This window comes from Urocampus carinirostris, chromosome 10, assembly GCF_059441175.1.
Source record: "Urocampus carinirostris isolate Australia breed hairy pipefish chromosome 10, RoL_Ucar_1.0, whole genome shotgun sequence".
NCBI lineage: Eukaryota > Metazoa > Chordata > Actinopteri > Syngnathiformes > Syngnathidae > Urocampus > Urocampus carinirostris.
The window spans coordinates 28,780,711-28,808,544 of NC_142358.1; the positions used below are offsets into that span (position 1 = coordinate 28,780,711).

At 37.9% G+C, this 27,834-nt stretch overlaps 1 protein-coding gene across 1 annotated transcript in view; it reads left to right on the top strand.

Annotated features, from left to right (window-relative positions):
* Positions 1-2,264: 2,264 nt before the first annotated feature.
* The window catches only part of LOC148358607 (uncharacterized), a 34,202-nt gene continuing 8,632 nt past the window's right edge, over positions 2,265-27,834 (top strand). The window contains exons 1-17 of the mRNA XM_088345737.1: positions 2,265-2,413; positions 2,666-2,746; positions 2,933-3,044; positions 6,713-6,923; positions 7,113-7,256; positions 8,931-9,038; positions 9,155-9,220; positions 11,166-11,264; positions 14,674-15,528; positions 17,047-17,100; positions 18,890-19,014; positions 19,231-19,875; positions 22,156-22,287; positions 24,243-24,429; positions 24,506-24,580; positions 24,642-24,764; positions 27,070-27,213. Coding sequence (XP_088201863.1) covers positions 2,671-2,746; positions 2,933-3,044; positions 6,713-6,923; positions 7,113-7,256; positions 8,931-9,038; positions 9,155-9,220; positions 11,166-11,264; positions 14,674-15,528; positions 17,047-17,100; positions 18,890-19,014; positions 19,231-19,875; positions 22,156-22,287; positions 24,243-24,429; positions 24,506-24,580; positions 24,642-24,764; positions 27,070-27,213 — 3,156 coding nt within the window. The 5' untranslated portion in view covers positions 2,265-2,413; positions 2,666-2,670. The remainder of the gene's footprint in view (positions 2,414-2,665; positions 2,747-2,932; positions 3,045-6,712; positions 6,924-7,112; positions 7,257-8,930; positions 9,039-9,154; positions 9,221-11,165; positions 11,265-14,673; positions 15,529-17,046; positions 17,101-18,889; positions 19,015-19,230; positions 19,876-22,155; positions 22,288-24,242; positions 24,430-24,505; positions 24,581-24,641; positions 24,765-27,069; positions 27,214-27,834) is intronic.

A 27,834-nucleotide genomic window follows, 5' to 3' on the forward strand; every position in this document is an offset into this window, starting at 1 on the left:
CCTCCCTTCCTTCTACCTATTGTGTTGTGTGTTCCGAACAGCGTTGCTAAAAGTCAGACAAAAGCTGATTGACAGTTTTTCTTCTATTGTGATTGGCCAATATGCATTTTCCCAAGGAATCTGGGTTGTTGACTTAACATTTGTTGAGTACTTAAAACCCTGAAATTGTTTTACCTTTTTTTTTTTTAGATTTATGAATATTTTAATTTTTGTTCTTGGGGTTTTTTGAGGATAATATGTTTCACAATTATCTTTTTCGTTTATTCTTTTCTTCTTTCGTTTCTTTCTTTTTTTTCACATTTTTTTCTGCTTTTTTTTCTTTTGTTTTATATTTTTTAATTTGTTTCATTTTTTCTGGCGTTTTACATCCTTTTCCTGTTTTTCTTATTTTTTTCCCCCGATTTATTACTTTTGGGGCGGCAGTAGCTCAGGAGGTAGAGCGCCCGTCTTGGGATCAAGGGATCCCAGTTTGAATCCCGGCTTGTCTGTATTACATGTCGAAGTGTCCTTGGGTAAGACACTGAACCCCTAATACCCCCAATAAGCAGGTTAGCGTCTTACATGGCTGCAATTCAAGGCCGCTATTGGGAAATGTGAAGCACACTGTAAAGCGCTTTGGGAAGTCATTGACTTGAAAAGCGCTATAGAAATGCAGATCATTTCATTTTCTCTCTTTCTTCTCCCTTTTTTTCTTTTCTTTTTTCCAGTTTTGTTTCTTTCAACCCTAACTTTTCATTTATTTTTTTTCTTGCTGTTTTTCCCTTCTTTTTTCCTTTGTATTTTTTCATCTTTTAGCCCATCCCAGTTATCTTCAGAGAGTGGACTGGGCACATCCTGAACTACAGGATGTAGTCCATTTTAATTGATTCTTATTCTTTTTTTGTGCTGTATTTCCCCCCTTTTACGTCATTTTGTGCACAATGTTACATAATAATTGCTAATAAATGGATTAAAGCAAACAAATTAAATCTGAAGTGCCGTGAATTGATCAGAGACAAACGGGCCAATTGTCAAAAAAAAAAAAAAAAAGACGGAATAACTATCACTACAACAAAGGAATACATTGCCATTATGCACGTCACACACACACTTTGAAGCACATTGCGTTTTGGCACATGCGCGATTCATTTGCAACCTAGACGCCGAGGGTTAACATCTCAATACTGGGAGGGGCTGCTCCCTCCGTGGGGACCGACACAGACAGTATGCTGTAGGGGGCAGGAGAGTCCATGCTTGTGTCCACTGACATACACGATATGAACGAGATCTCAAATACACTGCCCAGACTGCCCTCATTATTACATCCACTTTACTTTTTGGGTGGGGGGCAGCGGCCGAGTATGTGTGTTTCTGTGGGCACTGCCCACCTTTGCCCCGTTCTGGTAAACGCCCCAGGTTGTACGTCTTAGGTATGACTAGGCCAAGGCTTTGAACCTGAGACCTGAACAACAAAACTACGTTTGGAGTTATCCATTCAAAGTTAAAAGAAATTACAACGATCCAGAATAAATATAGATTAAAAACTCGGCTGTTTTGCTGCTGTTGGTGTCAGTGGATTTGTTCAGACCGAGGACAATCGACTTTGGCCTGGACGGATCTATTGACAATAACAAAGATGTTATATAATGAAATTGTGAATATGTTTGATTTTCGAGAAGGTTTGTTCAAACCTCACTTTGTGTTTGCTGTTAAAAACGTAATATTGGAATATAATATTGTGAATGTGCTTAATTGCTGTTGAGATTGTCATGATTGTTTTCTGTTTTTAGTGTCAATAAATTTGTTCAAACCAAAAAAACTCATAGAAAAGCCAATATACGCCTTAAAAGTAAAAGTGCGGACATGTTCCCCCCCCCCAAAATAATTGCAGCATAATTGTCATTATTACAGTTGCCAATTCTTTCATTAATTTAAATACATTTGAAATTTGATACGATGAGCTGGTTTCCCCTGGGTGTCTTGTGCTAAAATTAGCTTTTGTTCCCGAAATTTGTAAACAAAACTGCTATTTAGTTTCTCCTTAGTCACTCCGGGCAAGAACGAAAATCAAGCTCTATTTCAGTTTCTGTTTTTAAAACGTTCCGTTAAAACCCCTATTAATTGAATGAATGAATAAATCTCAAACAAACAACAAAGTCATCGGAGGCGAGCGACATTTTGTGTGAATTGGATTTGTCCAAAAATACACAGATGAATTATCGTGTGCGAACATATTTTCCGTTGTTTCGTGAATGCCTCACGCCTCCCAGCCAATAGCCGCCCGTTTCTATCAGTCAACAGGAAACCAAGAAAGCGTCCTTGGAGATGTTCGTATTGTCAAAAGCATCTTATTTTGCATCTCTAGCAAATACAATGCTGACATTTTCGAACCAATGCAAAATGGGGACACAATAGTTAATCTGAAAGTTTCACGGTAAGATTGGTTTGAAATCGACAACTTATATTGCGTTTACCTGCTAGGCTAATGATAGCTTAATGGCGCCTTGCTTGATGTACTTAAGACGCTTCGCCTTTCCAGTCTATTGACTGATCCGCTGAAACACTTGTTAGTTTTCTCCAAAGAACTCTCTTTTGAAAAAAAATCACGGTAACATTGTATCAATTCCTCACATTAATTTACCACAATAACACCATCTTTCTTTGATACTTGCATCTCTCCTTGCAGTAATCATGAGTGTGCCTATGGTCATTGGAGACCAGATCATTCTCCAGGAAGACTTAGACGATTATGTCCCGTCTGAACAAGGTAGACTGTATATAAACATCATAAGATACTCTGAATGCTGTCATGATGCGCTTATATTGAAAATAAATACAACAAATGTATTTATTATTTTGTCATGCCTGACTGTCACAACCCCCAATATTTTCCACATCATTACTTATTATTTGAGCCATTCCTTCTCTGTTGTTTTCCTCCTCATTTTATCAGATATCAAAGAGTATGCAAAGGAAATAGGCATTGATGTTGACAATGAGCCGGAGCTCATGTGGCTGGCCAGGGAGGGGATTTGTGCCCCTCTTCCAAAGGAGTGCAATCCTTGGTAAGTCAGGGGAAGTTCTATATTCTTCAAAGCGGAGGCGTTATATTGAATTGTGAAAGTTCCAAACGGGACGTGTCATATAAAACAAGTGTTTGTCAACCAGTGTGCAGGTGCACGCTAGTGTGCTGCAAGACCTTGTCTGGTGTGCTGCGGGACATTTTGTCTTCCCGATTAAAGCATGCCATTGTTGAATATCCTTACTTTTTACTAGTGATCAGCACAGGAACAATTATTCATCTGTACCAATAGGTGGCAGCATATTCCTTTATCTTTTTATATACCATCATAATTCTTTGCCAATGCGGTAGAGAAAAAGAAAGTAATAATTTATTTTGTGTGATGAAATTGTTTAAGGTTGTACTGCAAACAATAATACATCAAATGAAGTAAAAATCTTGCACATTATTTACTGATTTGAATTCATTTGTTATTGTATTGAGGGAGGAAAAAATGAAAAATGTTAGAACGCAGTGAAGAAATTGTTCACCGGCAGGTAACTTCTGCTCATTTTAGGTTTATTAAATAAGAAAATTACATTAAAACTTGGATCCCAAGGCTGATATGTTTTTATTGTGTCCAAAATTATTTCAAGCTCCTTTTCAAGTAAGACATAACCAATCAAAAATGAAGATATCATTGAACGTCTGGTTCATATCCATATCATGAACAAATTACTCTTACAAACAGTTCATCGGGAAAATGGCCCTACTTGGAAAAAAAAACACATTTTTTGGGTCAGTGGTCTAGTAACAAAAGCTTTAATTGAAATGTTTAATACATTTTTCATATTTAAAGGGACAGTATGCGATATTTAGTACCTCCTAGTGGTACAAAAAACTTTCATCCAGTAAAAAAAAACATTGATTTGAATAATACGCAAAAATGCATGAAATGTCATACTTGTGTTTATTTTTATGAAAAAACAACCTTGTTTGATTTTTTACTTTTATTTTTTTAATTGTGGAATACCCACTTAATAAGGTGCCATATTTGTTCGACGTCCTGCCACCACGCTATGCCGTGTATCACCGGCCCTTGCTTGTACAGACGCAACCCTATTTAGGAATGAGAAAGTTCTATATTTTTAATGGAATGTATCTTTAAGGTTTATATAAGTATGTTAAATGCTTGTTTAAGTAACCTGTATTATTTTGTACTCAACATTTCATAAAATAATATGCTCTATAGAGATAAATAAAGTTCAGTTAAACTTACTGTTGGAAGATGGGCTTCAAGATGTCCTCCTCTGTGGTAGAGTGTTGCCGAAAAAAAAAAGCGATCCAACCATTTTCTCAACCGCATCAAGCTTTTTTATTCCACTTTCATTTAAAAAGAAACGGCTCGCCTCTTCTTTACTCTTTAAACCAACCATATTGAATGGATGCATGAGATATTAAACAATAAAAATGTCAAAGTTCTTAGCGCAGATGCAGTACACGTAGTATGTTTACACACAAACTAGAAAGTAGAAGCCGGCTTTCTTCTTCGGGGTGGATGATGTGTCACCTCACACAGCGCCATACGCCGGTAGCGGCGGAAAGAAGCACTACAGCACTGCCCACTACTCGGAAAAAGGTGCACACAATACAAAATCTAAAGTACAGCAATGTCCGGATATTTTTCGACATCCCACATTTTTTTTTTCGTATCTACCGTTTTTTTTTCATAATTAGGGGAGCATCTGTACGAAACTACACAGGGCCATCTAGTGGTCAAATATGACACATTGGAGCTTCAAGGGTAATCTGTATTTTTCGCTTGTAATGCTCTTTCAAAATGTGCTTGAGCCATCTGAAAGTGGCAGTCCGTGTGTGTATTGATCTTTTTTTAACATCTCCATGGAAATGTCAGTAGCAGACAACACGCTGCTCGTTACTTACATTGTTGCACCGCAAAGACTGCTGACAGATTGAATCCCTAATATTTCATATGTGAAACATTTTTTTAAAAATTCCATGCTGCTTATAATTAACTCTGTCCCATGGCATTCTATTAACTGCATAAAGTATAAAAAAATAGACAAAAATCATTTTTTCTTATCAACACCCTTTTAGATTGTGTTTAAATGCCAGTTTTTAAAGGAAAAGTCAAGCCAAAAGATTCCCTCGCAATGTGTCTTGTGGGCTTCTACTTTTCAGTTTGGGTTTATAGTTGGTGAAAATGTACTACGCTACTATTTATCCATCTTTTGGGCCGCCATTTTAAGAGCTGCAGTCGAGTGATGATGATGTCTTTTTAACTCACATTTTGTAATCATGTAAATGATAAGATGACTAATTGTTGCCGATACAGCATATTGTAAGAATATGCTTTGGGTTGACTTCCACTTAATGCAGAAGTATTAATCTTGGTTACACCAAAACATTATACTGATCTTTGTATTAATAGGTGTAGTAGATTTTTGTAATATCAAGAATCACTGTGATGGTTAAAAGGGTGTGGTTTTTGTCTTTATAAGGTAATTAACCCTCATTGGTTTGCTACACTTTTTAAGTATTTAGCCAAACAGAGTTGTGTCAACCAGAAACTGTTGCAGTCTATATTGTGATGCTCACGATGTGGGCTTTGTTGCCATTCTTTTTTTTTTTTCAATAGCACAATTTTAAAGACATGGACCTCCAGAGAATGATTGTAGTAAGAGAAAAATTTATTTCCTCAAAATACATTATTTTCGTTTTTCATTGAATTTACAATTAAGATTACCATGTACAGATGGTGTTTTAAGACTTTTCGTAGGTTGTAAAAAGCTGAAAATCAACTGCGAGTGATTGCTAAAGCCATCAGCACAGGGATTTCCACCAGCAAACACCAACAACCAGCAAGTCAGTCCATCACCTTTGTCAGAGCTAGGGAGAAACAATAGCAGCACCGGGGTGAAGTAGGTGGTGGTCTGGTAACAGCCCAGGAGTGGCAATTGAAAGTAGACCTAGAGAAACAGCTCAAGTTCCCAGAGAACATCGTGGTGACCACACTCAGGCCTGACATTATCTTTTTGTCAGAAACAACAAGGCAAGTGGTCCTCCTGTAATTGACTGTTCCCTGGGAAGATTGGAAGGAGGAGGCTTTTTGAAAGAAAGAGAGCCAAGTATGAGGAACTGGCTGGCGGATGCCGAATCAGGGGATGGGAAACCCTGTGCAATCCCATAGAGGTCGGATGCAGAGTATTTGACGGTCAGTTACTCATGAAGACACTCAAGATGGTCGGAGTGAGGGACTGCACAACAGGCAAGCCATCAGGAACATCACGACGCAGCAGAGAAGGCATCTAGATACTGTAGCCTGGGAGACACGGGGTCACAGAATCTTGGGACACGAACCGGGACTTGATCAAAACTGTCTGAGTCTCCTGGGCGAGGGTGTCTGTTGTGATATCCAAAACACCATGTGAACCCTGGTGTCATCACTCATGATGTGTCTGCAGTTGCACCAAAAGTGTATATTAGAACTTTAATCTGCAGAATTCAGGCTTTGAACTTATTTTCTTTGATAAAATACACTTAAGTAAAAATCCCTTTAGATAAAACATTTACAAAAAACAACAAATATTCAACAACAGTAACAAAAACGTTTTTACATGAAGTACTATCTGTTAAAATATTCTAAGGAAGGATTACAAATTGTTTTTTGATCAATTTATTTTTGTTCCCATCTCATGATCCTCCCCACAGCCAAGATGTTACAGGAGACATCTACTATTACAATTTCGCCACTGGTGCTTCCTCTTGGGATCACCCGTGCTATGTTCACTACCGTGAACTTGTTATCCAAGAACGTGAACGCCTCCAGAGCAGTTCGGCCGCCAAAAGCGCTGGGACCAAAAAGAAGAAGAAAGAGAAGAAGAAGAAAAAAGTCAAGAAAAAGGACTCCGACATAACTGGGGTGATTGCTTCTCTGATTGTTAATATAGCAGAGTACCATAATTCAAACAAGTCATGCTTTTGTTTTTCAAAATAAATGAACAAAACAGCCAAACCCATAAAATGATTTTAGAATGGAGCCTATCTTTGTACCTCAGAAAAGATGTACTGTATACATGAAATACAACGCCAATATGATCTCATCTTGTAGGGCTCAGATTTAGTGTTGGGGTCTTTGCGACCTTCACTGGGATACCTGGCTCCTGTCCTCGGTCCGATACCTGGATCATCGCTCTCACACTCTATTGACGATGAAGGACTGGAACCCCTCAGGGCATCTTCTGGGCCTCTTGCGGTAAGGTGTTCTCTATTAGATGATGGAACAGTCAAAATGTAATTCTCACTATTATTCATGCCTCCGATTATTTAGAAATGTCATCGACTTATTGTTCATGATTCATCAAGTGCTCAGTGATCCGCTTATCCTTTCATACAAATAACAATATCAAGTTGAAGTCAAGCCCTTTATCACAAAGAATCTCAAAGGGCTGCACAGACCAGAGATTATTGCATACCACAGACTATTATTACACCATCCCCTGATCTAAAACCTACATGAGTACTGGTCCGCAACCTGGTGGTTGCTAACAACTGCAGACTCCGATTGAGCCTCTCCCACGAAAGAAAACCAAAGAAACTATACACAAATGCGTGTTCCAACCTACTCAGAGTGAAATGTGACTTCAGGGCGAGAACCATTGTCGGTTCAAAGAAAATACCAAAACAATAACAAATATGTTATAATGGATTTCAATTTCCTTTTTATTTAATCTCACGGTAAGAGCATTCCACAGCACAGCATTTGAAGACAAACAAATGAATAAAAAATGATAGGAATATTCCAATTTCTTTATATAGTTTTCTTTAGAACTTAAAAGTGAAATCATTTAATGTCAATTTCTTCCGGTGGAGAATTTTGCTAATTTTTAGTATATTCTATTTGTATTTTATCACTTGAAATGACCAATTGTAGCAATAATGCAGAAAGAATTTTATGTTATTGTTCTAAATTCGTATTTGTTTTATTTTAATTTTTCCTAAATATATTTTAAAATAATATCCGAAATGAGTACAATCATCTGGCAATGCATCAAGACTATAACAGGAAAAACATACTTTTATATATTTATCGCATTTCTTACTTGACCTTTTTATTGTAAACATTTTCTCTTCCAATTTTAAGTGTCCCCCCTTTACGTTATCGCAAGTATTGTACATACCGAATGCTTATTTTTGAAACAGTTATTGGTTTTCCAGTACTGTAATATGCTTGTTATTTTTTTACACGACTGTTTTTACTATTTTGGTATTATTTCTTGGGTTTTCTCTCATATCTTCTGTATTCCGCACCAATATCTCCTGTATATTAAATTTAATAGATAACAACAACTTTGCTTTGGTATAACAAATCAACATGTTAGTTAATTGTAAAATAAATGATGCAATTCAATTATTTAATGATCAAATAATTCACAATTTACCTTTGTGAAATGACATCTGCAAGGGTAATTTGCGACAGACCAGAGAGCAGACGGACCAGATCTGCCGACGCCATAACCTAAACAACAGCTTCTTATTCTGTTGTTAATAAACGCAACATTTAATTGAACCAACTTTCTCACGGACCGCGGAAAATCGAGCAGCTAAGTCCATGGTCATTCTTCTTGAATGAACTGCAATGTGCATATTATTCTCTAAATAAAAGTTTGAAGCATATAATCCATATTTCTGCATGTTTTGATTGTTCCAATGTTAGGTTTTTGTCATCCCCTCTCGCTAGGATAACTCAAGAGAACAGAGTGAAAGCAAAAAATTTAGTGATGGGATAGTCACTTAATGAAGGAACAAGAGAAGGAAGGGGAAACTCTTTTTACAAAATAAAAGCGAACAGGAAATGAGAGAAAGGACAAAAAAAAGCCTAACTTGACCTGAAATTTTCAATATCATTTTTATTTCCATCCATGCTCAGCCACTCCGTACCAGTCATCCTGAAAGTGTTTTAAGCTCCAAGAAAGAAGAAAAGGTTTATCTTACCATGCCTGGTTTTGATGATGGTGATGAAATCTTGGAAAATGAGGTAGAGTACAACTATTTATAAATTTTCTTAGAAAGATATTGTATTTGGTGCATGTTATATATATGATATGATGATGGTTTTTTTTTTAACAATGGATTTATTTATTGATTTATTAGTCTGACCAGCAACTGATGAACCTCCACCTGGACCTAGATGACATCAGAGGAGCAATACGATATGAGGTACACATACCAAGATCAGTTGCCACAGCCCAAACGGGTCACGTTGAATCTTAGGCGGTGTGCTTTATTTTCGTGCAGCTTTTATTATAGACACCATTGAAACTACAAACAATATACATAGACATGGTCAAATTATTTGCTCTTTGTCATCCTCAAACTGCAATTCACCTAATCACACGGGATGATGGTGTTTGAGTATTATTTGTCATTCCAACTACATTTATTGCAATTCCCCGAATCCAATATGGCAGATGAACTCCGACACTGGGCTCATCACGCAATGCGAACAAAGAAACCATAGCAACAACCAAAAGGTTTTTATATTATTACAAAGTCTCTTTAGCCGACATATTATTTTCTTCTTCATTTGCCTTACAGGTGATAGAATATTCTATGTCCTTATACCACGCAATCTACACAAATGTACAAGATTACAAACATGTAATGTACATATTCATAGCCAAAAATCAAACTAAAACCAGTAGCTTCACTTTTGAAACACGTGCATTATTCTCAAATGCAAATAGTGCAGTTTAAACTCGGTGGAGGTGGTAGGGGAGAGGAGGATGATGGCTAAGCTGTCATCCATGACTAGGAACATCTCCCATTCCCTTCAGGACACTGTATCTGCTCTGGAGAGGTCCTTCAATGACAGGTTGCCTTACACCAACTGTACGAAGGAGCGGTTCCGCAGGTCCTTCCTTCCTGCAGCCGTCAGACTGTCTAATAAGGAGTGCTCTCGATAGACTGCACACCCTCCATGACTTTGCATATTTGCACATTACTGGCCACTTTATAACTATTTTGCACACCGGCCTTTGGAAATATTCTGTTTTTTTATTTTTTAAGTACTTGTTTATACCAGTGTCTGAAATAACGTCTGCCCGGACGCCCGGGGCGTGCGTCTTTTACGTCGGGCGTACAACTTACACAACGTCTCTGCCTGGGTAGCCGACAACTTTTTCAAGAAAGAAAAAAAAAACTTTCGTTTTTATTCATTTATTTTTATTTATTTTTCCAAATCAAACGTTTGCCTTATTCTGATTTCGAAATCTTTGTTCGGTTTGGACATTTCGGAATTTCGGTTCTTTTGGCAATTTGCATACTCGGCAGCTGATCAGAAGCCTGCATCGAATAACTTCGTGCTTCCGGACTTTCCCGAGCGTTATAAGGTCGTGCAGTTGCATATCATTTTCCAAAGTAGACGCACAGAGAACACGAGAAAAATCGATAAGTGGTTAGGAATCAAGCCAAAACCTCATCCCCAGAAGAAAGATTCGAAAGAAGCTAACAAAATTTATGACGTTACAAAATGTAAACGTACATTAAAAGCATCGTGGAAAGAGGAGTTCACGTGGCTTGTACCAGAAGACGCAACGCAAACATCGCATGAAAGAAGATGAGTTAATACAGGTACATACTGACGGCAGATGGAAAACAGCCATGTCATATCCATGCAATGAATGTTATAAGTAGATTTATAATAAACTTAATTTTAAAGTGTTGTTCTGTTATATATTCTGATTATCAATCCTTAATATTTTGCAACAAAGGATTTTTTGTGATGAGTCTTCTTATTGTGTTTCAAGTTGTGAAAAATGGGGCAGGCAACTTTATGGCTGGGCAGGCAACTTTTCAGAGTTGGGGCTGGTACTTTGGCTTGTATTTGATTTATATTTTTCAAATGATTGGCACTATTCTCACTTAATTTGCTTGTAGTGGAACCTTGTAGTGCTTTACATCTCAGCAGACTTCAGCCTAATGAATGCGTGTATGAATGGGTCAAAGTGATATGTTTTAAAGTGCTTCGAGCGCCGCCGTTTAGTGTATGTAACACTTTTGTCATAGTTAAGTTCAGCTACCATTTCGCCTTTTGCATTGGACTTTGTGGCTGTTTTTCTTTTTTTCATATACATTTGTGTGCATGTGCTTGCTACGGGGTCAGGAAAGCGACACTAGTGCAGCAGCTCGAGAACAGGAAAGGAGCGAGCCAGAAATGCAGGACATATCTGGAGGCCACAGTTCTGAACCACTTTCACGACAGGTACGCGCATACACACATAACTTTGTTGTTTTTAGTTTTTTTGCGTCTATGAGATTTTTAAACAAGAGTTTTCAATGTGTTTTAATTTTTTGATGACTTACTAGAAATCATCTCAAGACATAACTCTCACTATTTTTTCCCTTTAACAAGTGAATCAAACACTAACAAATTTTGGGGAGTGAGCCGTGTGGCTATAAAGCATTTCTCAGCTAAGCATTCATCTTTACATATAATTGCCGTATCATTTTTTCCCTTTGCAAATATTTTAAAAGTTTCTCATGCTGTCATTGACTTAGGAATTGACTCGGGTTTTCAGTGAAAATCCGAATGTACTGAATAGTTTTGGGTTAATTTTCCTTCCCTCTGATTATGTCTTCCCTGTGAATGTAAAAACTACAAATCTCTTTTTTTCTCATTAATGTGCAGCGTTTTTTCCCACATTAACTGTTCCTTGTAGTCTGAATCGACGATCATCAATGCAAGATTTTATTCATGAGACGAATTTCGGATACGTTGATTCTCCCACAGTGGCCTTAAATTATTGGCGTTATTAACAGAATTATTGCCTTGCAACGTTATTACTTTTAATTTTACTAAACTGTGATAAAAACTGTGAAGCGGTTATTTTATTCATTTATTTGTTTATGAGCATTACATTATTCCCGTTTAAAGTCTTTACTCCACCAAGGAGTACATTCAGCTATAGAAAGGTAAAACATGTCTTTTTTTGTCATTAGCTTTCAAAAGTGAAAATTGCTCAATTAACTTAAAGCCCTTTATGATGTTCGGCTGACTGTCTTTATTTTGTCATTGAAAACAACATAGTGAACATTGTTCACAACGAGATTAGGCGTGGTACATAAAATGAAGACTTAAAAGGAAAGGGGATAATAAGATAGGAAAAAGAATGTTTGGTAAATAGGCAAAAAATATTTACAAGGTAGTGCTTGGAGACTTACCTAAGTTGTAAGTGCATTAGAACAAAAGTGCAATGAAATAGTAGTGTAACGACATTTAGCAGCATTATATTTCCAGAATAAGACGAGAAATACTCATTTTTCTTTTTGGGAAAAACTCAATTGCTTACTATTTCTGACAACTTTTGTTAGTATTGTTCACGTCAGTTACTCACTCCCTCATGTGAGTATTTGTAATTTTAGTAAAATTGTATTCATCTGTGGGATGGTAGTGTTTACAACATGTTTCAAACTCGGGTCTCTGAGGGCCTCAGTCAGGGGTTTCTTTCTTCCAAAACACTTCAATCAAAAGTTTGGTATCGTTATTTGTTAGAATTTTGTTATTTCCAGGTACTTGTTGTATTAGCTTTCTGCATTTGATTAAATTATACTTGAAATCAGTTGTTTTGGGGTAGGGAAACTGTGACAACACTGAGGACTGTGGATCTGAGTATTTGAACTGTGCTTTAGGAGTTGACTATTTACCTTTTGACTATTTTCTTATTAAAACATTTTTTCGTCTCATCCTGTTCATCTCTCTTTCATCTTTCCCTTATTTGATATTTTGTAACATGTGCACCATGACCCTAATCTATGAGCAGGTTCTGTGCTGCTGGGATTTGTCTTTTGGGCATGGATGCCAGTGTGCCTTCCTATTTGTCCTACTCTCTACCTACTGCCACTGCTATTGTTTTGCCATTTGAAGCCCAACAGCATGGTTATTCTTGTGTTTCTAAACTATACTGAGTTGGGCCCCTTTCTAATCGGCAAATTGAACTTTTATTGTGGATCTGTTTTGTTGTTGTTGTTTCTTTTCATTTCCTTATGGTGTATCAACATTGGTACCTTAAAATTGGAACTTTAAGCAATACGATTTTCGAATGTTTTAACCCATGCAATTAAAAATAAGGATGCAGACTTGCTTTTTTTTATTTCAAAAAGTGCTACAGTACATTCCAGTCTCTTGTTATCTTTTCTTTAGTCACGTTACACTTGAATAATTACTCAAAGGTGGGGTGCGGGATTCGAAGACTTAAGGCTGCTATCATGACTTAGATGCTTTCAGAAAATAATACATGATTTGCATGCAAGCACGTGCATTTTTTAGACGTGCTCGAATAGACTTCTCTTTTCATCTTTTTAGGGGTCTTGGTTGGCGTTTGAACTCTCCTAGAAGCAGGCCTTTTTTAATATCACAATTTTTGTGCTCCACTGTCAAATAGAAATTTTTAAAAACCCTGCAGAGAGGAGCATGAGGTCTCTCTCCAACACTGAGATAGAGATAGATTCAGTAGATAGATACTTTATTCATCCCCGTAGGGAAATTCACTTTTCCCCTTTGACAAATTTAGTTACGTTTTTAATTATAATTTTTTCCCCAAATGATAGCAATGATAATATATCTCTACTTTCAATTGCTAACTCTTCACTTGACAAAAATAATGGTGTCGTATTTTTTTTACACCAGGCCACGTTATCAGTATTGGCATTGAATAGGAAAAAGTGGTATCAGACCTTCCCTAGTTACAATCAAGCATTAATGGCACTCGTGTTACTAAAGTTAACACAGGTCTACTCGGGTACAAAGTAAATTATTGTGTAGATTCATTTTACAGGAATGTTTAATCAAGCTCGTATCGTTCAAACACTCACATTTGTGTTGCCATTTTTGTGTCTTTGGTGGCTAATTAGCCTTTTGCTGTCAGTGAAAAGTGACATTCGCTTAGGGCTCTTGTAACCAGTCATGGCCCACTTGTTTCTGAAGTGGATGCGTGATTGGTTGATTCCTTACTTCAGCCCTGAGCAACCGTGATATTCTTCTTTTGTTGTCTACACATGGCAAAATGACTGCTCACTTAGTTGGGTAATAATAATAATAGTGAGTACATTTTTTATTTTAATATCCAAAATGCAGTGTTCACCCACTGTCTTGTGGATTGATGGTGAATTCACTCTATTATTGAGGTTTTACCATCGTTGTTCTAATGCGTGTCAAGGGGCAAAGTGTATTTGCTCACATTAATTATTGATGCTGCATAAATTAGCACAATTTTACATTTTGATTTAATTGATTTTGATGATATAAAATATTGTTTTAATTGGCTAAATACCTCTCTGTTTTAATTTTTGTTTTCTAATGAGTCCAGTTTGTATGCCAATGTGCAGAATAGACCAAATTGTTACCGTAAAAACATTTGGTCTTCCCCTTAGAAAATTATTTTCTCTTTCATAAAGCACATGCATGTGTATGTCCTAATTGAGTCTGTTAGTTATGTTTCATTACAAAACAATATTATGGTTTATCTGTTTGTCCTGCATGTATTTCGTCAAAATTACCTTTGCATGCGTCTTAATATAATCTTACATGACTTTGTCTGCCCACTTCCCTCACCCACCCTTCCTACTTTTCTCTTTTTTGTGTCTGTTTGGATGGCTGGACTGTTCACCAAAAGGACTCCTCAAGGGGTCGTCTCTTGTCCCCTTTGGCAGTACCAAACCATCTCAAAAAGATTCTGGTAAAAGGAGCAGAACCTTTAGAGAATAGCATTGACAAAAAAGAGGCCCAGGATAAAGATGAAGACTCGGATGAGAAGAGCTGTGAGAAAAAAAAGGATGATAATGGCATTTATAGAAAGCCAGGCAGAGGTCACAAGAAAATAAAAAAGGAAGTAACAAAAAATAGCGATGATGAAGATGACAAGCAAATCAAAGAAGATAGTGGAGAAATTGACATTTTGGTAGACAATGCAGGAGACAAATATGGGACACCAAAGAAAATCCAGCCAGATGAGATCTTTGACAGTGAGAAAACAGAAAATGCAAATATGATTGAGAACAAATATAAAGAGGACAAAGAAGAAAGTAATATTCCTTCTGGAAATTCTGAAAACAATGATTCAGATGTGACAAAAAGCTCTGACCACGAGGATGCTGTGCATAAAAAGGCTACGGATGATTTTGGTGAACAAAATGAAAATGAAGAAGAGGAAAGTGGAAGTAATGGGGATCTTAAACGTTGTTCCTTAAGCCAGAGGAAACTGACAGATGATGAAGATGAAGTTTCGGATAGTCTTGTAGCCAGTCTAGAAGTAAAAGAAAAGAACTGTGAAAAAAAAGAACCGGAAGATGAATCGGAGGTTGAAAAATCTCAGTCGGCATCTCCCATTGAGGAGGAAGCCATTGAGGTTTTTGAGATGGAAACAACTCCAAGCAGGAATGGAACACAAATAGACCAAAACGTGCTCGGTCAAAAGATGAAACCTAGCAAGATGGAGAGTTCCGATAATAAATTTACCCTTCATGAGGAGGTAGGGGTTACTCTTAAATCTCTGTGTGCTTTGTGCTCACATGGCATGTTGCTAGCTTACCTTAACATGTGCCTATCCTCTGTCTGCATGTAGTCAGAAGTGAGTATTGCAGGTCTGAAAAGTAAAATATCCACAGCAGAATGGGTTTTATGGAAAGATTGAGCTGTAAGGATAACCAAGCAATGTATAAAGAACAATCAAAGGTCTATTTATTAACATCGGGGGAGTTGGTAAATTATAAAATGGCACTGATAATGACTAAAGTGTATTATAAACAACTTCATAGTCATAGTAAAATATTTTTCACAAATAAAGGAATCCATCATATTTGATAAAATCAAGAAGTAACATAAAAGCACAATTAATTTCCAGGCCAGACTATTAAATGGTATGAGATAAATTTAAAATGAAATGAAATGAAATTTATAAATAGAAGATACTCAAAATAAGAAGAAAAGACATTGATAGAATTTGAACTTCGGGGGGAGTGCAGGAGAGCACCCAAAGTTCAGAAATGAAATGTCAACCTGTTCTAGAAGCCCTCTCCTTAGCCCTTTCTTTTTATTAAATCCCCTAGGTTAAAAAAGCTGGATCTACCCTGTGGGAATCAAAGAACAGCAACATGTTGTAAATGGTGCTGGTATAATAGTCAAAATAACGAGCTAGCTATGCAATCTTTTTTGCAGGTGTCCAATTAAAAACAGAATAAACGTTTAAATATATAAATGAATCTGATGTATTGTTCTTGCTTAGTAATCAACATTTATGTGCAGCAATAAATTTGTTTCTATTTCGGGGGACAGGGCCGTTTGAAAGTAGTTTGATCTATAAAAAAGAAGCAATATGTTAAAAGTACATTATTTCTATGTTTAGCTGTCTTTCTGGACAATTATGAACAATGGATTTTAACAAATAAACTCCACCCAACCCATTTTAAAGCATGTATAATTGATTGATAAATATAGCCTGCAGACTATTTAAAATACATAACTCCTTTTAAATCTGTTAAAAGGCACACTTAACACTGATGGCCCAAGGGAAACAAATGGCTAGTCTAGTTGTTTGCCCAATTTGCTTAAATGCCAACTTAGTCATTCAAATTGAACTCCTCAAATTACATTTTATATTACTTTTGTGCTGTCAAATGATCATTTACTCAGTCGTTCCGTAGCTGGGATTTACTTTCCGACCTGAAAATTCCACCTCTAGTGGTGCCAGTTGCCAGATCCAACTCCATTGTTTATAGAAGTTTGATAGAGATTTTTAGTGGGTGATATATCGTTTAGAGACATGCTTTTTAAGTTGGCCTGCTATTTCTGTGAGCATGCTCATTTTGGAACCCCCACACTTGTTGCATTCACAGCAGACGCATATGCAGCTGTTGTGTATGGCATTGGTGTGGATTCTGTAGACATTGCTTTTGTGTGCATTTGTCAACAGCAGCCAATCCCTGTGAGAAATTAAATAGAGTGGGCTAGGTATTGTGTCAATTGAATGATCACATTCATGTGATTGCAGCACTCTGATGCCAGTGATGACATTAAGCAGCGTTCATCTTCCATAAAGGCAAAGGTATTGTGATTGTGTGACTTCCTTTTCTGTCTCCTGTCTTTGCTCAATTCAATGTTCACTTTAACGTAATTTTGTTGTTGTTGTCGTTTCTGTTTTCAAACAAGATCTATTACTCCCCTAAACTGAGCTTAATATAATTAAGTCTATTATTTTCTGTAATCTACTAATAAATATTAGACTTTAATATATTTAAGATTCATTACACACAGCTGAAGTAGTTAAAGACTTTTTGGTTGTAATAATGATGATTTGGGTAAATATAGTGAGGAAAAAACAAATATCCCTGTTGCAAATGATAAACATATTCCATCCGACAAATAAGTGTTTTTAATTGAAAAAAGAGTCAACTTTTAAATAATTATGTTCAATTATGCACTCAATACTTGGTCGGGAATCCTTTCGCAGAAATGACTGCTTCAATGCGACTTGGCATTGAGGCCTATGGCACCGTTGAGGTGTTTCTGAGGCCTAGGATGCTTCGATAGCAGGCTTAAGCTCATCCACGGTGTCGGGTTCCGTGTCTCTCAACTTCCTCTTCACATTATCCCACAGATTCTCTATGGGGTTCAGGTCAGGAGAGTTGGCGAGCCAATTGAGCACAGTAACACCATTTACTAGTGGTTTTGGCACGGTGAGCAGGTGACAGGTCGTGCTGAAAAATAAAATCTTCATCTCCATAAAACATTTTAGCAGATAAAAGCATGAAGAGCTCCAAAATCTCCTGATAGCACGCTGTATTGACCCTGCCCTTGATAAAACCCAGTGCACCAGCAGCTGACATGGCGCCCTAGACCATCACTGACTGTGGCTTCGTGACACTGGACTACAGGCATTTTGGCATTTACTTCTCCCCAGTCTTCCTCCAGACTATGGCACTTTGGTTTCTTAAGGACATCCAAAATGTGCTTCATCCAAAAAAAGTACTTTTCTCCACTGAGCAAGTCCATTGTTGCTAATTTGTTGGCCAGGTCAGCTGTTTCTGCCGCTGTTTCTGGTTCAAAAGTGGCTTGACCTTGGGAATGTGGCACATGTGGCCCATTTCTTGCACACACCTGTGCACTGTGGCTCTGTATGCTTCTACTCCAGGCTCTGTCCACTGCTTCCTCAGGTCCCTCAAGGTCTGAAATCAGCCGTTCTTAACAATTTTCCTCAATATCCGGTCACCTCTTCTAGTTGTGCAGCATTTTCTACCACACTTTTTCTTTGCACAGAATTGCCACTGAGGTGCCCTGATGTAGCACTCTGGGAATGGCTTATTCCCTCAGAGATTGCTTTTTGTGTCTTACCCTCTTGTTTGAGGGTGTCAATGGTTGCCTTCTGGACAGCAGTCAGGTCAGCTGTCTTACCAATGATTGCGGTTTTGCGTTATGAACCAGAATGGGAGTTTTTAACATCCTCAGGTAGAGTTTACTCGTTGACTCAGATGCTAAAGTTAGTAGCTCGTTTAGAACACATTTCATAATATGCAAAACATTTTAGGTATACATTTTGGGTTTTCATGAGCTGTATGCAAAAATCATTAAAATTAAAAGTTAATTACCTGAAATATTTCAGTTGGTGTGTATTAAATCTAAAATATCTGAAAGTTTATTTTTTATCATTACACTTTTGAACATGATGAGCTTTATCACAATATGCAATTTTGTCTTAGAAGGACCTGTACATTCAACATTTTACTCTTTACAGATGTTTAATGGTAATATTTATACCATGTTTGAACCAGCTTTTGTGCTTGAAATTGTACTAGGACATCTTTCCAAGTGATTTTCTTTGTTTTTGTTCCTCAAAGGTGTCTAAAAACGTTTTGGATATCAATGAGCGGCCCGGCTCTGTGAGTCCATCGGGGGATAGTAATGTAAACGAATACATGGAAGACGAGATGGATAAGTACATTAAAGGAGAGGTTGCCAAAAGGTTAGTTGTTTGGAGGCTGTTCATGTCTATACGGGTTACAAAGTCATAAATTTACCTCACCAGTTTCTTTAAACTCTTAAATGTATGAAAACCATTTTGTTTGAGTTTCCAGCAAAGTTCCAATTCAAATTAAATGTAATCTACACTTAAATGAGATGAATGACTAGTGGCAAGTCATTTGAATGACTTAACATCGCAAATGCATTTTCTCTTAAGGTTTGTTCGAACTGCAGACAAAGTCAAACCTACATCTCCAAATGTAGACAATCCTCTGCACAGACAATCAAATATAGAGGCCCAACAAAAAATATTCGGTCTCAGCTCAGCTCTAAATCCACCAAGGCCTGAAACGTCTCGTGGTCGACTATCCAGAACTTCCAACACACAAATCGGCAATGGAGAAACTTCTATGAAGAATTTTGTAAGTCCATTGGAGAAACAATCAAACATTGTAAAACTTAGAACTGAAAGGACAGAAGAGAGTGAAGAAGAAAATGAGAAGGGTAAGCCGGAAAAAGAAACCAGTCAAATTGATAAGAGCAAAAAGAAAGACAATCAAACAGGAGATTACATTTGGGGAGAAGAAGAGAGCAAAGAGGAGGTAATGCTACCAAAGAAAAATGAGTTGCTACACCTCCAGGAGACATTGAACAGGAAGGAAGAAGAGGAAAAGGAACGTTTGAAAAAAGAGAAGGAGATGCGAATACTTCTCCTCAAAGAGGAACTAAAGAGAGAAGAGGAGGAAGAGAAAAAACGTTTGATGCAGGAGAAGGAGCAAAGACGGCATCTCCTACAGAATGAGCTTAAAAGCAAAGAACACGAGGAAGAAAGGCTTACACAAGAGGGTGAAGAAAAACTGAGGTACTGTAATAATCTGTTGGCAGAGGTTACTCATAAACACTCACAACATTTTTTAACATCCTTCCCCTTGTTGCGTGAGAAACCTTAACAAAGAAGCTAACATTCAACACATTTTGCTCCACTCATTTTCCCAATACTGTTTTCTACATCTACAAAATGCGTACGTTTTAGATAAACATTTGGAAGTGCCAAAATGTCTATAGTAAACAGAAGTAAAAAATGTATTTAGAAATCTAGTGACAATATTGGATGAATGAAAACTTTGTTTCAAACATTATAAAATAAAAACAGGACAAAAACAATGACTCAACAGCAAAAATAATGTTAACATAACATGTTTGAAAAGGGGTAGTAAGAAGCAGACGCTTATCATAAATTCCGGACTATAGAGCGCACCTGATTATAAGCCGCACCCACCACTTTGTGGGTGTTTTGCCACTTTTGTACTTACACTACCCGCACCCATGTACAAGCCGCGTGTGCCCGCTTTAGAACTCGTGATATAATCACAAGCTTATCCCAGACCGTCTTGAAAGTTCCACGATTTTAACTTCATAGATAGAGCCCAAACTCAGAATCTCAGTTGGCATCATGAATGGAAAATGATACCCGTAATTAAGGTATAATGCATACTTGTAAAGTCCGGGTCCCGTTGAAAGTAATCCAAGGAAACTAAATGTATATTTCCAAAGTTAAGGGTGGGAAAAATATATATCCACTATTGTCCGCTGTGACAACAGACAAATCTACGGGTAACTCAGCTTTACTCCAATTCCCATCAGCCCGCGTTTGATCCGCCCCTTCTTTTTCATTCGTCCGTAGAACACATAACAGAATAAATCTCTAAAATAAATACATTACAAAAATATACAGTTATCACGCTCGCAATGAATCAAACGTACCTGTTAATAAAATAAAAAAGCATCCCTTAATTGTCAAATTCACGGTCGATCGTTTTGAACTTCCTCATAACTATCTCCATCAAGGACGTCTTCCTCATTATCGGAACGTACTTTAACTTTACAATATATGCTTAAAGTAGAAATTGCAGACATTCTTGGCGCACATAATCGACTGGTCTTAATCTTACATTTAATACTCCAGCACCACTGGTGGCCGTTAGAAAAATTCCATAAATTGGCCGCTTCGCTGAATAAGCCGCAGGGATGAACATTTGGGAAAAAAGTAGCGGCTTATAGTCCGGAATTTACGGTATTTTCCCTACCCCTTCATCTTCCCTATTAATTATATTTGACAGATAGCTCCTCTTCTGTTTTTAAATATAACAAAATCTCATCGATATACATATTATTTAGCTCAGATATCAATAATTATAATAATAACAATAGTCACATATTTTATTCACTAATCATTGTAGTACCCATCTATTAACGTTATCATGCTACTAGTCACTAAATATCATTGTGACACCAATAATAATAACAATAATAGCAATAATAACAGTTATGATATAATAATAGTAACAATAACAACAAGGTTAACGTCTGTATTGTATTTATTTATAGTTTTTATGACTCTCGTTACACACCTGCTTGTTTTTGTGCTTTACCAAAGACTGTAAATTCTGGTACGTATAAGACAAGGGAAATTTGGTAAGCTGAAAATGCGTGAAGGACGATTATTTAGCCTGGCATTCATTGAACAGTCTTTAATAAACTCACCCTTCGTGAAATGTTTGCAGTGCTTGGTGATCAGCCTTGCGACCTCATAGCTCTCCTTTGTAGCATTTTCATTTGCCTCGCAGGGTCTCGTGAAAAAGCGCCTGTTCTGTCAAAACCGCTTCCAGTTGCTTCACCTTTTCACAGCGCTGGTTTCCATTTAGCTTTGTGTAGTTAGAATAATTTGTCTGTCAGTTCATCTTTATATTACCGTATATTCTTTGAAAACTGTCGGAGTCTCTCGGCAACTTAGGTAGACGCAGTTGATTTCGGATATTTGTGAAAGAAATAGTCTAATTTCTACTCGTCCTGTTAACTTTCCCTTTTTTAAGAAAGCTACCATATTTGAAATGGGGTTGGCTAAAATGTTTGCAGAAAGGTGGCCAAAGGGCTACTGCCATCATCTGGTAAGATGATGAATTATTATTTTTATTTTTTTTGTACAAATATATTTTATACTGTATTTGGTGGGCCACAAAAAAATGTGATCGCTAGCTGTAACTGGTCCCCTGGCCATATTTTGGGCATTCCTTGTGTAAGGTCATTTACAAATTGAAATGTAAACTTTGAACTACATTTTCGAAAAATTCTTTCACCCTAGGGCTCTGAAAGAACGTCTCCTGTCCAAGAGGCAAGATGAGGAGTTAAGGTTGAATAAGGAGTCTGACAGTATACTAGAGGTACTGAAAGAATCGGCTTTGAAGGAGCGAGACAGACAGTTACATGAGCTCAGGTAATTAGTGTTGATATTTTGTGGCAGTATGGTTACTGTTGTTTTACAGTGACAAGCTAAGATGGGTCTAGCAGGGGCTGCAACACTTCACAGCCCCAGAAAAAGACCACTGTTTTTGCCAGAATATCACTTAATGTAGGTCAGTTACAGTACTTATGTTATTTTCACAACCATAAAGCGTACTGAAAGACACTGTATCATTTACATGTGCCATTGTTATATTACACGAAAGGATATGGGCTTTATACAGTATTCTCACGCGAGAGGTAAGCTCTTTTAGGTTGGGCCTAAAATGTCAATATGTTTTGGTTTAGAGTGGGCCTCTCTCTCTTTGTTTTTTTTTTAAACTATGCACCTGTCATTGTTCTTTGTTCCTTTTTTTTGAGTTGCACAGTGGAGGATCCCACGCAATGGATTTAGTCACCCTCTCGTGCAGCGCAGTTGGCGTCGCCGAGCTCAAAGAACAATGACGGATGGATAATTTTTTGTTTTTTAAAAAGGTCAGCGCGAGAGAAGCCCAGCCAGTCCCTCACAAATAAAAATGAAAAATAGAGTTTTCTTCAGGTTCAGTCCCTCAAATTTAAGTAATTGGTCTGGCCCGGGCTAGGTCGGGCTTAATACCCGATCTTACCTCTACCGCAAGGCACACGCCCGAACTTCACCCCTTTACCATTCTCATGATATCTGCAACTATGACCACCTGGCAACAACACACTCACACAAGTATATATGTGTGCTTATGCAGAAATAGAGCTTGGTTCTGCTTTATTTAAGAATCGATGACTAAGTATCAAACATTTGTTTAATCATCAATACGCATGTGCATGCTAAGACATGTGAATTGAACAAGCTCAGAAATAGAGATGAAAGAAAACATTTTACACTCCAATCATTGTTAACCAGACTCAAAGAAGTCTCATCCTCATTTTCTGTATTGAACAGCTGCGCCAACTCATAACTCCGACAGCGCTTGTTTGTAGCTAGATGCATGCATGTGCCACCGAGCGTGCATGAAGCACTGGGCGTACCCTCCACACGAAATAAAAAAGAAACACAGACCAAACGTTAAGTAGATAATAAATTACAAAAAGTCAGCGAGAGAGAGCCCTGACCGGCCAAAACCCGAACTAATTATTGTCATTTCAGGCCCAACCCGACCTTTACTTCAAGCCAGGTTCATGCCTGGGCCTAAGATCTTATCTCTAGTGAGAAGTATCCATCCATTATCTGCACCGCTTATCCACAGCAGGGTCGCCGGGGTGCTGAAGCCCATCCAACCTGTCTTCGGGCAGTGGGCAAGGGAAATCCTGAACTTGTTGCCAGTCAGTTGCAGGCCACACAGAGACTGACAACTCACTCGCTAATTCATACCTAGGGACAATTTCAATCACCCAACCAACCTGACATGCATGTTTTGGGAATGTGGAAGAAAACCGGAGTGCCCGGAGGAAACCCACGCAAGCATGGGAAGAACATGCAAATTCTGCACAGGAAGGCTGGTATTTGGATTCTATCCCACTATCTCAGAACTGTGCCGCAGACGCGCTAACCACTCAGCCGCCGTGCCGCCCTAGTGAGAAGAAATGCATGCTAAAAGAAGACAACATGCAGATGCAAAAGATGCAGAGAAAAACTACTGTCGCGATTGCAACACTGGCACAAAGGAATGTGGCTCTTACTGTCAATGCCCACACTTCCCTCTTGAATATTCTCATGGTGTCCTCTAACTACATCCACCTTAGAACAACAAGGCACACTGCATTATAGGGCGCGCCACACAATTTAGAGAGAATCGAATACTTTTATGTGTGCTTTACAGTCATTAATATATGGTAGTTAACCTACCTAATGTGTTATTTTAAAGTACATTATGGTACAATTAGTAACGAGCCTCAAAGTAAGTAATATTTAACGGTACTGTGCAATCATGGACACTACGTACATTTTGTTGTCAGGATGGAGACTGAAGCTGTACTTAAAGACTTGCGTATCACACTTGAAGAAGAAAAGGCAGAAGAGCGCAACAAGTTGCAGTCCCAGAACAAGATGGATATTGAGCGTCTTAAGACTCAGCTAGAAGAAATGCTGCAAGCAGAGAAAAATAATCTTCAAGGGGAGAAACAGAACTCTTTTAAACCCGAGGTATTTTGAATTCATTACGAAAAAAACAATCAAAAATCTCCGTTATGTCATTAAGATCATTTTTGTGTGCTTCAAGGTATTCGGCGCTGAGAGGAGGAGGGAGCTGATTGGTCCACGCCCGGAACAGCAGCTAGCTGAGTATCACAGAGAGGTGCGCTCAAAGAAGTAAACCTTTTTAAAGCCCTTAAATGACGCTTGCTTTTCCTGCACAGCTGTCTGATTTACTCCAGGAAGTCCGGCAAGAAGTGCAACGCGACCATGAGAAGAAACTGGAAGAGCTGAGGGAGGATCACAGGAAGGAGCTCAAAAGCATCCGAGAAAAACAACTAGAGGAGGTTAGTTATTTTTAGCAAGGCTTAATCTAAGAATCCTAATCAGTATGATTAATATTGATGATTTCTCTCAATATTTTTTCCAAATACACTGAGCAATGAGACTTCCCTGTATCCCCTGTCAAGTGTGGCAACACACTCCTAATAAATTGTTATTAGCACAATAAGGAGTGAACTTTAAATAAAGAAAAACATTTGTTTAGGCCATTTACGTGCTTGTAGGTTTCCAATGAGCAACACTGTTATTAAACTTGCTTGCTGATTTAACAGCTCACAGACACACACTGAAGGTACAGCTTTTAAAACCCATTGGGTCTGCGTATCTTCACACACACACTTTTTAGCACTATTAGCCATGTAGCATTATTGCAAGCCTCTTGTCAACCAATTGGACGCATCCACCGCGCTAACACTCGCTTGTAGTTAGTATATATTTGCATAAACATAATATGCTGTACATAGATGATTTATTTGGCACTTGGTCCAGATGAGATTTGAAAGTTGGAAAGTAGGCGAGCAAAAAAAAATGCCAAAAAGAATAAATAATTTGAAGTGGGATAAAAATTGAATATGAAATAATATATTATCCTAAATTTTTATGTATAAAATGAATTCAGAAACTCCATAAATAATAAACAATCAAGATAATTAAATATAGTATAATTCATTAATTCTTTATGCTCTTTTAAAAAAAAAAATTGGCTCTAAGTTGTAAAGCATTGGATGCCTTACAAAAAGTAGAAAAACATTAAAAGTGTCAATATTTCCTTCCACTGCTTCATGAATGACACCCAGCTTTACCTTTCCTGCAAACCCAACTCGATTCTCCCACCACCCGACCATAACTCTTGCCTTTCTGAAATAAAATCATAGTTCACCGTCAACTTTCTAAAACTGAACAGCAATAAAAGGGAACTACTTCTCATAGGCACCAAATCCACCCTCTCTAAAGTTGACTCCTTCTCTCTTTCTGTTGACAATTCCTCAGTTTTTCCTTCCTCTCTGGTCAAGAGTCTGGGTGTCATCCTTGATTGGACACTCTCCTTTAACTCTCATACAAATAGCATCAACCGTCTCCGACTCTTCCTCACCCCACACACAACAGCCATCCTCGTCCATAGCCTTGTTTCTTCACGCCTATATTACTGCAATTCCCTCCTCTACGGCTTACCTCAAAAATTCCTCCATAAACTTGAGCTGGTCCATAACTCTGCTGCATGCATCGTCATCAAAAAACCCTCCTGCCATCACATCACTCCTGTCCTTAAGCAACTCCACTGGTTCCCATCTACCATAGAATCAACTACAAAATCCTGCTCTACACCTACATGGCCATTCATAACCTTGACGCTCCCTACCGCTCCGACCTCCTTCACATTGCTACGCCATTCCTCCCTCCATCTCACTATACTCCCTTCCCGCCTCAGCTCCATGGGGAGCAGAGCTTTCTGCCGCTCTAAAACTCAGTGCCGCCTGACCTACAAAATTCTGCGACCCTGTCCACCTTTAAATCAGGACTCAAAACTCACCACTTCAGACTTGCCTATTCTTGACCATATGCCTCACACACCGCCCCTTTACCTGTGTGTTTTTTGGGCTATTTATTACTTGCTTGTTTTACTCTCCGTTTTTGTTGTGTCCTACTCATATGCACAACGACATTGGGTGTCCTGAAAGATGCTTCAAAATACAATTTATTATTATTATTATTATTGTTGTTATTATTGTTGTTATTATAATTTAAAAAGTCTGCAAAAGCAGTGACTGGAGCAAACAATTAAAAGTGAACAGGATACTACAGCTACACAAAATTAAAACTGCATTTTAATTGATTCCTATTATGCCTAATAAACTGCCATCCTGAGTTGCTTAATGAAATGCCATTCTAATATGAAGGGTGGTTTGTCTTAGCTTTTGAACTAATTGTCTATAGGATGGTTTAGACAGCAAAGGCACAAAATAATGGACGTTCAGATTTTCCCAAAATAATGTGTGACGTTGTTCATAGAAACCAAACTTATTATTCACTCTAGAATTGTCGGATTTGCAAAGGAATATATTCTCCGTTTTGGCTCTGTGAATATCTATTTGTAAGCAATTGCATCAATCTAATGTGTCCTGCCAGCCCAGAGTGACAACACCCTGATAGGGTAGAGACAAAACGTTAGTTATCTGCTAAGAATCACACTGCTGAAGCCAAATCCAAACAAAATCTTGAAATACCCACATTTTGTTGTTATCAACAATTAAAATTAAGTTTGCGTCGAACTTTCAAATTTGTCTATTTCTGTTTATTTTTGTGTGACAGGAAAATGCACAGAGGGACTGCTTGCTTTCTACTCTAAAGATTGACAGAGAGCATCTTCAGGCCTCACATGCTCTTCAACTGGAAAGACTCCACAAGCAACTTGAAAGTGAAATTGAAAAAGCACAAGTGACACATTTACATAGGGTAAGATGGGAGTTGTGGCCAACTGTTGTGTCCTGCCACCTTCAACAGAAATAAGTTGGTAGGTTTAGTGATACCAACACAGTACGAATCCTACCATCCTTCTTTCACCAACAACTAAAAAGGGCAGTCCTTGCCCTAAAATCACTGGTATTATAAATTGTGCTGAAAGTAACCCAAACGGCAGTTCTACTAAAAACTACGAATCTTTGGTAGTTTGCTACACCAGGTTATTACATATGAAGAAATACAGACGCTCCCCTACTTACGACCATTGGACTTACGTAAAAAGGTAGATGCAAACATTTTTTTCGGGATGTCGAAAAATATCCAAACATTGCTGATTTTGTATTGTGTGCACCTTTTTCCGAGTACAGGACTGTACTGTAGTGCTTCTTTCCGCCGCTACCAGCATGTGGCGCTGTGAGAGCTCACCCAGCATCCACGCGGAAGAAAAAAAAACTGGTTCCTCTTCCTAGTTCGTGTGTAAACATTCTAGACTGTCTATACTATTTCTATACTATCTCCAGCGCGCTGAGAACTTTGACATTTTTATTGTTTAATATCTCGTGCATCCATTCAATACGGTTGGTGTAAAGTGTAAAGAAGAGGCGAGCCATTTCT